The sequence below is a fragment of the Sturnus vulgaris genome, chromosome 25 (assembly GCF_052056855.1).
Source record: "Sturnus vulgaris isolate bStuVul1 chromosome 25, bStuVul1.hap1, whole genome shotgun sequence".
In the NCBI taxonomy this organism is placed as follows: Eukaryota; Metazoa; Chordata; class Aves; order Passeriformes; family Sturnidae; genus Sturnus; species Sturnus vulgaris.
The window spans coordinates 1,783,313-1,795,700 of NC_142267.1; the positions used below are offsets into that span (position 1 = coordinate 1,783,313).

General features: G+C 47.3%; 1 protein-coding gene across 1 annotated transcript in view; it reads left to right on the plus strand.

Annotated features, from left to right (window-relative positions):
• ACAP3 (ArfGAP with coiled-coil, ankyrin repeat and PH domains 3) overlaps positions 1 to 8,426 on the plus strand; it is a 77,727-nt gene extending 69,301 nt beyond the window's left edge. Inside the window, exons 22-24 of the mRNA XM_088178717.1 lie at positions 74 to 183; positions 1,172 to 1,282; positions 3,804 to 8,426. Of these exons, the coding sequence (XP_088034843.1) occupies positions 74 to 183; positions 1,172 to 1,282; positions 3,804 to 3,951 (369 nt within the window). The 3' untranslated portion in view covers positions 3,952 to 8,426. The remainder of the gene's footprint in view (positions 1 to 73; positions 184 to 1,171; positions 1,283 to 3,803) is intronic.
• Positions 8,427 to 12,388: the final 3,962 nt, after the last annotated feature.

The window sequence follows — 12,388 nt, forward strand, 5'->3', positions numbered from 1 at the left end:
CAGAGCTGACGTGGGGAAAAAATTCCAGAGGTGACGTGGGGGGGAAATTCCCTGTTTGTCCCCTCTTTCCCAGGGCTCCCTGATCGCCTGCGAGTTCCTGCTGCAGAACGGGGCCGACGTGAACCAAAGGGACGCTCGGGGCCGGGCGCCGCTGCACCACGCCACGTCCCTGGGACACACGGGGTGAGAGGCGCGGCATTCCAGAGCCCGGGAACGGCCACCGGGGAACGGGGGCAGCAGCCTGGGGAAACGGGGAACTCTGAGCCTTGGCAGCAGCTCGGAGCTGGGTGAGGCAGGGGGAGGGAATTCCCGGAGAATTTGGGGCTGGGATGGAATTCCTGGACAATTCGGGTCTGGGATGGAATTCCTGAGAATTTGTGTCTGGAATGGAATTGCTGGAGAATTTGTGGCTGGTGGAATTCCCGGAGAATTTATGGCTGAGATGGAATTCCCAAAGAATTTGTGTCTGGGAGGGAATTCCTGGAGAATTTGTGTCAGGGATGGAATTCCTGGAGAATTTATGGCTGGGATGGAATTCCCAGAGAATTTGTGTCTGGGAGGGAATTCCTGAGAATTTGTGTCAGGGATGGAATTCCCGGAGAATTTGTGTCTGGGAGGGAATTCCTGGAGAATTTGAGTCTGGGATGGAATTCCTGGAGAATTTATGGCTGGGATGGAATTCCTGGAGAATTTTTGGCTAGGATGGAATTCCCAGAGAATTTGTGTCAGGGATGGAATTCCTGGAGAATTTATAGCTGGGATGGAATTGCTGGAGAATTTGGGTCTGGGATGGAATTCCTGGAGAATTTGTGTCTGGGATGGAATTCCCAGAGAATCTGTGGCTGAGGAGAGGATGGGATAGAAATCCCAGAGAATTTGTGGCTGGGGAGAGGATGGGATGGAATTCCTGGAGAATTTGTGGCTGAGGAGAGGATGGGATGGAATTCCTGGAGAATTTGTGGCTGAGGAGAGGATGGGATGGAATTCCTGGAGAATTTGTGGCTGAGGAGAGGATGGGATAGAAATCCTGGAGAATTTGTGGCCGTCCTGTCCCTGGCAGTGCCCAAGGGCAGGTTGGAGCAAGTTCGGATAACGATGATGAGCTGGAATTCCACGTCTCCGGGTCTGGAATTCGGGAATTCTGGAATCCTGAGGGACTCTGTGCCCCCAGGCAGGTGTGCCTGTTCCTGAAGCGCGGGGCCACCCAGCACGCCCTGGACGGGGACGGGCAGGACCCGCTGAGCATCGCGGTGAGCGCCGCCAACGCCGACATCGTCACCCTGTGAGACACTGCGGGGACACCGATGGGGATACTGGGGATACTGGGAATGATGGGGATGATGGGAATGATGGGGATACTGGGAATGCTGGGAATGATGGGAATGATGGGGATGGCTGGGGATACTGGGGATGATGGGGATACTGGGGATACTGGGAATGATGGGGATGGCTGGGGATACTGGGAATGATGGGGATACTGGGGATACTGGGAATGATGGGAATGATGGGGATACTGGGGATACTGGGAATGATGGGAATGATGGGGAGGGCTGGGAATGATGGGAATGATGGGGATGATGGGGATACTGGGAATGATGGGGATACTGGGGATACTGGGAATGATGGGAATGATGGGGATACTGGGAATGATGGGGATACTGGGGAATGATGGGAATGATGGGGATGATGGGGATACTGGGAATGATGGGGATACTGGGGATACTGGGAATGATGGGAATGATGGGGATACTGGGAATGATGGGGATACTGGGGAATGATGGGAATGATGGGGATACTGGGGATACTGGGAATGATGGGAATGATGGGGATACTGGGAATGATGGGGATACTGGGGATACTGGGAATGATGGGGATACTGGGAATGATGCGGATAGTGGGGATACTGGGAATGCTGGGGATACTGGGAATGATGGGGATACTGGGGATACTGGGAATGATGGGGATACTGGGGATACTGGGAATGATGGGGATACTGGGGATACTGGGAATGTCGGGGATGATCGGAATGATGGGGATGGCTGGGGATACTGGGAATGATGGGGATACTGGGGATGATGGGGAATGATGGGGATGGCTGGGAAACACTGGGGAATGATGGGGATACTGGGAATGATGGGGATACTGGGGATACTGGGAATGATGGGGAATGATGGGGATACTGGGGATACTGGGAATGATGGGGATGATGGGGATACTGGGAATGATGGGGATACTGGGGATACTGGGAATGATGGGGATACTGGGGATACTGGGAATGTCGGGGATGATCGGAATGATGGGGATGGCTGGGGATACTGGGAATGATGGGGATACTGGGAATGATGGGGATGATGGGGAATGATGGGGATGGCTGGGAAACACTGGGGAATGATGGGGATACTGGGAATGATGGGGATACTGGGAATGATGGGGATACTGGGAATGATGGGGATACTGGGGAATGATGGGGAGTGCTGGGGAATGATGGGGAGTGCTGGGGGATACTGGGAATTGCTGGGGAGCACTGGGAAATGCCAGGAAACACTGCCTGGGGAATACTGGGAAACACTGGAGAAAAAACCTCCAGTTTTGGGAAATACCTGGAGACCTGGAAACACTGGGGGAAAACTGGGAAATGCTGGGGGAAAACTGGGAAATGCTGGGGAAAAACTGGGAAACACTGGGGAAAAACTGGGAAACTCTGCCTGGGGAGCAGTAAACACCTGGAAACACTGCCAGCAGTGTCAGTGATAACCGAATAATAACACAATAATAACCGAATAATAACTGAATGATAACTCAATAATAACTGAATAATAACTGAATAATAACCGAATAATAACCAATAATAACTAAATAATAACCAAATGATAACCGAATGATAACCCCCAATAATGACCGAGTAATAACCCAATAATAACCCAACAATAACCGAATAATAACCCAATAATGACCGAATAATGACCCAATGATAAGGGAATGATAACCCAATAATGACCCAACAATAACTGAATAATGACCCAACATAACCGAATAATAACCCAATGATAACCCAATAATAACCGAATAATGACCCAATAATAACCGAATAATGACCCAATAATAAGCCAATGATAAGGGAATGATAACCCAATAATAACCGAATAACAGCCGAATAATGACCCAATAATGACCCAATGATAACCGAATGATCACCCAATAATGACCGAATAATAATCCAATGATAACTGAATGATAACCCAATAATAACCGAATAATGACCCAATAATAACCCAAGGATAACCGAATAATGACCGAGTAATAACCCAATAATGACCCAATAATAACCCAACAATGACCCAATAATAACCGAATAATGACCCAATAATGACCCAATAATAATCCAACAATAACCGAATAATGACCGAGTAATAACCCAATAATGACCCAATAATAATCCAACAATAACGGAATAATGACCGAGTAATAACCCAATAATGACCCAATAATAATCCAACAATAACGGAATAATGACCGAGTAATAACCCAATAATGACCCAATAATAATCCAACAATAACGGAATAATGACCGAGTAATAACCCAATAATAACCGAATAATGACCCAATAATAACCCAATAATGACCCAACAGTAACCGAATAATGACCCAATAATAATCCAATAATGACCGAACAATGACCCAATAATAATCCAACAATAACCGAATAATAACCGAGTAATAACCCAATAATGACCCAATAATGACCCATTAATGACCCCTAACCCCGCTCACCGTCCCCGCCCCGCTGTTTTCCCCCCCCCAGGCTGCGCCTGGCGCGGATGAACGAGGAGATGCGGGAGGCAGAGGGACCCTTCGGGCAGCCCGGCCAATACCCCAGCAACAGCCCCACGGAGCTGCAGTATCGGAAATGCATCCAGGAGTTCATCAGCCTCAACATCGACGACTGCTAGGGACAGCCCCGGCTCCCTGCACAGCCTCGCCCCGGGATCTCGCCATCCCTGGATATTCCGTGTTTTCCCTGCAGTTTGCTGTGCTCCTGGTGCCTGCACCCCCCTCCTAGGGTTGAGCTCTGTGCCCGCAGGAAGGTTGTTTTTGGTTTGGTTTGGGTTTTTTTTTTTTCCCCTGTGAGGTTTTGAGTTCTCATGCTTGACTACTGGATGGTTGATTTTTTTTTTTTTTTTTTTGGTGAGGGTGTTTTGGGTTTTTTTTTTGGTTTTTTTGTTTTTTTTTTAATAGGAGCCTCCCCAGGGTGTGGCGTGTGGGAAGTGTGGGAGATGAGCTTAGGGTTAAAAAAAAAAAAAAAAAAAAAAAAAAGGGAAAAAAGGGAAAAAAAAGAAAAAAAGAGAAGAAAAGGAAAAACCTTCTGTGACCAGGAGAGAGCCACCAACACCAGGAGCAGAAGACAAAGCTGGCCCTGAACTTGGAATTCTGGCAGGGATCGTGGGGTGGAGCCTGCTCTGCCCCTGGGAGGACTCCAGGGTGCCCTCCCAGGCTGGATTTGGGGCAGGGATGCTCGGGAGGCCCGGCAGGATGGGGATTGGGATCGGGATTGGGATTTGGGATCGGGATTTGGAGCTCCAGCTCCTCCTTTTGCTGCTCTCAGGACTGACCCAGCCACGCTGCCCTCGCTCCCTGCCCCCGGTGCCCAAAGCCATAGAGCCCTGCTGGAATTCCCGGGGGATTCCCATCCCATAGGATTCCAGGGGGGATTCCCATCCCACAGGATTCCCGGGGGGATTCCTGGAAGCAGCAGTGCTGATCCCTGGCAGAAGCTCATCGCTGGCGATGGGCTCGGGGCAGGGAGGGGAACCAGCTCCAGCTGCTCGGTGCAATTTCACAGAATCCTGGAATCCAGGAATCCCAGAATCCTGGAATCACAGAATCTCAGAGTCAAGGAATCTGAGAATTCCAGAATCCCAGAGTCATAGAATCCCGGAATCACAGAATCCCGGAATCCTGGAATCACAGAATCCCCGAGTCAAGGAGTCTCAGAATCCCAGAACTGTGGAATCCCAGAATCATGAAATCCCAGAATCATGGAGTTTCAGAATCTCAGAATCATGAAATCCCAGAATCTCAGAATCATGGAATCCCAGAATCATGGAATTTCAGAATCCCAGAATCATGAAATCCCAGAATCTCAGAATCATGGAATCCCAGAATCATGGAATTTCAGAATCCCAGAATCATGAAATCCCAGAATCTCAGAATCCTGGAATCCCAGAATCATGGAATTTCAGAATCCCAGAATCATGAAATCCCAGAATCTCAGAATCATGGAATCCCAGAATCTCAGAATCATGGAATCCCAGAATCATGGAATCCCAGAATCTCAGAATCATGAAATCCCAGAATCATGAAATCCCAGAATCCCAGAATCATGGAATCCCAGAATCTCAGAATCATGAAAACCCAGAATCATGGAATTTCAGAATCCCAGAATCATGAAATCCCAGAATCCTGGAATCCCAGAATCCCGGAATCCCAGAATCCCGGAATCCCCAGGTTGGAAGAGACCTCCAAGATCACCGAGTCCGACCCGAACACCTCGACCCAACCCCAGCGCCGAGTGCCACATCCAATCTCTTGTAAAAAAACACATCCAGGGATGGTGACTTTGGCTCCTCTGGGTTCCCTGCTCCCCTCAGGTTTCCATGGAAGAGAATTCCACGTGCACGTGTCCCCTCCCTGCTGTCCCCCCTGTCCTGGAGCAGCTCTGGAGCTCCCCAGCTCCAAGGAGCAGCGGAATTTTTGTGTCCTCTCCTTTTTTTTTTTTTTTCCCCTCCCGATTTCCTGGCTGCAGTGAGGGGCCGCGGTTCTCCTTGGAGCCCTTGGGTGCTGTCCCACATCCCTGGAGCTGCCTCATCCCAAACTGGGAGGCTCCTCTGGAATCCTGGCTGGAGGTTGGAGCCTCTTCCCAACGTCCCCCAAGAGCTGCGATTGGCACCGGGGTTTGTCGGGATTTTGGGGGTGACATCCCTGCCTGGGCAGTGCCTTAGGGATCATCCTGGCATCTCCAGGGGCTCCAGAGCTTCCAAGGAAACCGAGAATCCCAGGCAGAGCTCCCCGCCCTCCTGCCCTCCATCACCCACCAGCCTCTGGAATTTCTTATCCCATCCCCTCTGGAATTTCTTATCCCATCCCCTCCTCTCTGGAATTTCTTATCCCATCCCCTCCTCTCTGGAATTTCTTTTCCCATCCCCTCCTCTCTGGAATTTCTTATCCCATCCCATCCTCTCTGGAATTTCTTATCCCATCCCCTCTGGAATTTCCCATCCCATCCTCTCTGGAATTTCCCATCCCATCTTCTATAGAATTTCTCATCCCATCCTGTCTGGAATTTGTTATCCCATCCCCTCTGGAATTTCTTATCCCATCTTCTCTAGAATTTCCCATCCCATCCTCTCTGGAATTTCTTATCCCATCTTCTCTAGAATTTCTCATCCCATCCCCTCTGGAATTTCTTATCCCATCCTCTTTGGAATTTCCCATCCCATCCTCTCTGGAATTTCCCATCCCATCCTCTCTGGAATTTCCTATCCCCTCTGGAATTTCTTATCCCATCCTCTCTGGAATTTCCCATCCCATCCCCTCTGGAATTCCTGATCTTTTCTCTTCCTGCCCTGCTCAGAAACCTCATCGTGGTTTGTTCCTGGGGCTGGAATTGTGTCCTTGGATTTTGAGGCTCCTCACCCTCAGGGGCTCAACTCCCACATTCCCAGAGCCTCTCTCTTGGCTCCAGGGAATTCCTGCTTCCTTAGGAAAGCGCTGGTCCAGGTTTTCCTGCATTTTCTGGCTGTGCCACCTCCGTTCCCACCGGATTTTTGGGATGAGCGATTCCAAGGGCTGAGCTCTCAGTGTCTGGAGGGGTCCTGGTGACTCTGCAGGGACAAATCTGCCCTGGGGCCTCCTGTGCTTCCTGAAATCGGGAACAATCTCCTCCCACCCATCCCTGGGAATGGAAATGCCCCTTTTTTGGGCTGGAAATCCCAGGATTTAAAAGTTTTTAAAAGCCAGATTTTAAAGGTTTTTTTTAAAAGCCAGGGTTTAAATGTTTTTAAAAAGCCAGGGTTTGAAAGTTTAAAGTCAGAGTTTTAAAAGGCCAGGGCTGAGCAGTGTCCTGCAGCTCTGGAATAGCTGGGATGGGCTTGGAAGTTTTGGTGCTGATCCTGATCCTAAAACCAGCCCTAAATTTAAGTCCTGCAGCCCTGGCATAGCTGGGATGGGGTTGGGAGTTTGTGGTGCTGATCCTGATCCTAAAACCAGCCCTAAATCTGAGTCCTGGCTGTTCCTGGCACAGCTGGGACGGGGTTTGGAGTTGATCCTGCTCCTAAATCCAGCCCTAAATCCAGGCCTAAATCCAGGCCTAAATCCAGCCCTAAATCCAGGCCTAAATCCGGGTCTTGGCTGCTCCTGGCACAGCTGGGATGGGGTTGGGAGTTTTTGGTGCTGATCCTGCTCCTAAATCCAGCCCTAAACCCGGTTTTGCCTCCCTCAGGACACCCCCAGACCCCTCGGGACCCCCCAGCCCCTGGGGAGCTCCAGGAGCCCAAGCCCAGCTCTGATCCCGGTTTGGGAGCTGGGACATCCCAGAATTTTTTTCCCTCTGCAGCCCCAGCCCCATATTTTGCATTTTTTTGGTGCATTTTTTGGTGCTGATCCCCCCTCGAGCTGGAAAATCTCCGAGGGCTCCTCCAAAGCTGCTGAGAGTGAAGGAGAATTTTCGGATTTTTCACCCCCGCCACGCTCTGCTCGTGGATTTCAGCACAGCCCTTGTGGTTTTTGGGGTTTTTTTTGGGGGGGTTTTTAAAAATCTGTACAGCGACTTCAAACTGGTTTTCAAACCCCCTCTGGTTTTTTTTAGGAGGAGTTCAAAACCCAACTGATCCTTTCTGTGAGCCAAGGAGAACCACGGCTTCCGATTTTTGGGTCGTTTTATTTCACTTTTTTCTTTTTTTTTTTTTTTTTTTTTTTTTTTTTTTTTTTTTTCTTTTTTCTTTTTTTTTTTTTTTTTTCTGGGAATTCCGGCCAGAAATCCTGGCTGGGTCGCACCCTGGAAGCTCAGACTCACTGCTGAAATACATGAAGTTGAGAGAATTTAAAAAAAAAAAAATAATAATAATGTAAATATGGGTGCAAAAAGCAGCGTTTTGCCAGACAATGGATCTATTTAACATGTATTGGTACTTTTATTTAGAGTCAATGTAAAAAAGAAAAAAAAAAAAAAAAAAAAAAAGCAACTTTGTGCACTTTTCCTACCTGACAGTATTTTGGGGGGGTTTTATGTTCTTTTGTCATGGGTTTTGTGCTTTGTCTTTTTTAATCCGTGGAATTGTTAAGTATTTAATTTATTCTTATTATTGATGTGCCCAGAGGACTAGTGCAATTTTTATTCAATACAGTTGGTCTGTATTTAATGTCAGGATTTTATTTTTATTTTATTTTATTTTTTTTGGGGGGGTGGGTAGCGTTTTTAGGGAATATTTTTCCAAACCCGCCTCTTATTTTTTTTTTTCCTTCCCCTGCTTTTCCTTCCTTCTCCCCCCCCTCCTTTTCCCTTTTGTTTTCATCACAAAACTCCTGAGGATTGAAACGCCTCAAATTTGAGATCTAACCCAACACCCTGCAGTCCCCAAACCAACAATTTCTCCAGGGAAAAAAAAAAAAAAAAAAGAAAAAAAAAAAAAAAAAAACACGTTCAGATGCACTTCTCCCTGTTTTCTGTGTTTCTTTGGTTTTTTATTTCTCCTCGGGGGGGATTGGGAGGGGCTGTGCACTCCGAATTTCCCAGGGGCGATGGGGAATGTGCACAGAAAATTAAATTTCGGTGAAGAAAATGCTTTTCCAGGCTCTGAGGGAGATGAAAAAAAAAAAAAAAAAAAAGAAAATTTTGTCGTTTCTCCTGCCTCAAACGCAGCTGGATTTGTGGTGGGAATATTGGAGACCCCAAATTGTTTTTCTGTTTTATTTTTATTTTTCCAAGGGTGTTTCCTCTGGATTTCACCACATTTAACAGGAGGAATTTCCCTTTGTCTGGAAAACCAAGAGCCCAAATTCCCCTCAGCCACCCAGGACCCTCCAAATCCTTGAAATTTTTTGGGATCTGGGGGAATTTTCCTCTCCCTGCCCTCACTTTTATATGGCCCAAAGTGCCTGGGCTTGGAATTCTGGGTTTGGAATTCTGGGTTTGGATTTTTGGGTTTGGGTTTTGGATTTTTGGGTTTGGATTTCTGGGTTTGGATTTCTGGGTTTGGAATTCTGGGTTTGGATTTTTGGGTTTGGATTTTTACATTGGGAATTCTGGGTTTGGATTCTGGGTTTGGATTTTTAGGTTGGGAATTCTGGATTTGGATTTTTGGGTTGAGAATTTTGGGTTTGGATTTCTGGGTTTGGATTTTTGGGTTTGGGTTTTGGATTTTTGGGTTTGGATTCCTGGGTTTGGAATTCTGGGTTTGGAATTCTGGGTTTGGAATTCTGGGTTTGGATTTTTGGTTTGGATTTCTGGGTTTGGATTTTTAGGTTGGGAATTCGGGGTTTGGATTTTTGGGTTGAGAATTTTGGGTTTGGATTCTGGGTTTGGATTTTTGGGTTTGGAATTCTGGGTTTGGATTTTTGGGTTTGGATTCTGGGTTTGGATTTCTGGGTTTGGATTTTTGGGTTTGGATTTTCGGGTTTGGAATTCCGGGTTTGGATTTTTGGGTTGAGAATTTTGGGTTTGGATTTTTGGTTTGGATTTTCTGGGTTTGGGTTTGGATTTTTGGGTTTGGATTCTGGGTTTGGATTTTTGGTTTGGATTCTGAGTTTGGATTCCCGGGTTTGGATTTTTGGGTTTGGATTTTTTGGGTTTGCAATTCTGGGTTTGGATTTTAGTGTTTGGATTCGGGGTTTGGATTTCCTGCGTTCGAATTTTTGGGTTTGGATTCCTGGATTTGGAATTTTGGGTTTGGATTTTTGGGTTTGGATTCCTGGGTTTGGATTTTTGGGTTTGGAATTCTGGGTTTGGATTTTTGGGTTTGGTTTCCTGGATTTGGATTTTTGGGTTTGGATTTTTAGGTTTGGAATTCTGGGTTTGGATTCTGGGTTTGGATTTTTGGGTTTGGAATTCTGGGTTTGGATTTTTGGTTTGGATTTCTGGGTTTGGATTTTTAGGTTGGGAATTCGGGGTTTGGATTTTTGGGTTGAGAATTTTGGGTTTGGATTCTGGGTTTGGATTTTTGGGTTTGGAATTCTGGGTTTGGATTTTTGGATTTGGAATTCTGGGTTTGGATTTTTGAGGTTTGGATTCCCGGATTTGGATTTTTGTTTTGGATTTCCGGCTGGGATGAGCTCTGCCTGGATTTCCAGATAATCCGTAAATTTTCAGTTTATTTTGGTGTTGCTGCCTCTGAGATGGGAAATTCCTTGGAGTATTTTAAAGGAGAGCCCGGGGGAAAGGCACGGGACTGCTGCCCCCAATGGGAATTCCGGGATTTTCTCGGGAATTCCCGTCCCTGGCCGCGTGTCCCTGGGGTTGTGGCAGGGCTGGGGGGAGGTGACACCGAGCAGGGCCGGTGACAACCCCGGGGGTGAGGGACGGGGGGGGCTCTGAGGGGGAAAAAAATGGGATTTTTTGGAGATTCCAGAATGGGGAATTCCCGGGGAATTGGGAGCCAAAAATTCCCAGGGGGGAGGGGACGAGGGCGGGGGTGGCCGAGGTGGCTCCCGGGGCACGGAGGGGACACCTGGGGACACCTGGGGACCCCTGGGGACACCCGAGGACACCTGGGGACACCTGGGGACACCTGGGCACACCTGGGCACAGCTGGGCACAGAGACACGGACTGTGGCCAGGCCAGAAAAGTCATTTTTGGCCATCTCTGAGGAGTTTGAACCACCTGAGAGTTCCTTTGGCCACCTGAGAGTTCCTTTGGCCACCTGAGAATTCCTTTGGCCACCTCAGAGTTCCTTTGGCCACCTGAGAGTTCCTTTTTGGCCACCTCAGAAGGATTTTTGGCCACCTGAGAGTTCCTTTGGCCACCTCAGAAGGATTTTTGGCCACCCCAGAGCCCCTTTCTGCCCTGGCTGTAAATAAACTCTCCCTTCCCTCCCTCCCTCCCTGCCCAGGTTTTTTATTCCCTTTCCTGGGAATTCTCTCTCCAATCCCTTTGGGCCATTCCCGAGCTCCTGCTCCTCTCTCTGCCTTTTCCTTTCTCTCAATAAAAATCCGGATGAATTCCTTCCATCCTGCTTTCTCAGCTTGGTTTTTTGCCTGGATTGACTAAAATCAGCATTTTTTTAACCTGTTTTCCTTCTCCAGGCTGAGCTGTGGGGCACTGAATGACACAGAAAAATCTGATTAAAAAAATAAAATAAAATAAAATAAAATTTCCCTGGGGTTTCTGGGGCTCTGTCTCCCTTCCGTGGCTTCATCACCAGGTAAAAATGAGGAAAAAAAAAATGTAAATGACAGGCAGAAATGCCAGAAATGTGAAACCACGGCCGTCATTAATGGCACGAGGGTGTTTAATTACCCCCAGGATTGCAGCACAGGAAATTCTGTCCCCAACTCTCTGCCTTCCCCTGGGGCTGGAATTTTGTTTTGTTCCTGCTCCAAGCAGCTCTGAAAAATCAGATTTGACCCGAGGCTGGATCGATCCCCTCCCCTGGGGGATTTTTGTCACTTTTGGGATTTTTCTGGATTTTCCAGCTCGGGTTTGGGGCATCCCAGGGGCTCAGGGGTGGCCCTGGGGCAGAATTTGGGGTGAAATCCCGATTTATTTCAGGTTATTTCCCTTGTTGCTGCCCCTGAGCTGGGGGGAAAATTTTCTGAGGGAAATTTCTTGGAGTGTTTTAAAGGAAAAAAAAAAAAAAAAAAAATTAAAAAAATTAAAAAATAAAATAAAAAAGTGGGATTGGAAGATTTGATCCCTTTAACAAAACAAACAAAAAAAAACCCAGGTGTGAACAGCTGAGCTGTCAAATGGAATTATTAATTACTATGTTATCGTTAATAAATTATAAATTCTTATCCTTATCAATTATTATTAATTATTATTGGAAGAGACCAACCAGGATGTGCTGGAATAAATTCCAAATAAATCCCAGATTCCCATCCCTGAATTCCCATCTCTGAATTCCTCAATTCCCATCCCTGAATTTCCCTGAATTCCCAATTCCCATCTCTGAATTTTCCAATTCCCATCCCTGAATTCCCAATTCCCATCTCTCCTGTTCCCAATCTGACCCCAAGACCAGAAATCCCCTCCTGATCCCAACCTGGCTCCACCTGGAATTAAATCCTGGGAATTTTTTTTTTTTTTTTTGTGCATTGAGGCCAGAATTCATCAAATCCAGGAAAAATCCAGGAAACCCCAGGAAACTCCTGGATTTTCCTGGATTTTCCTGATC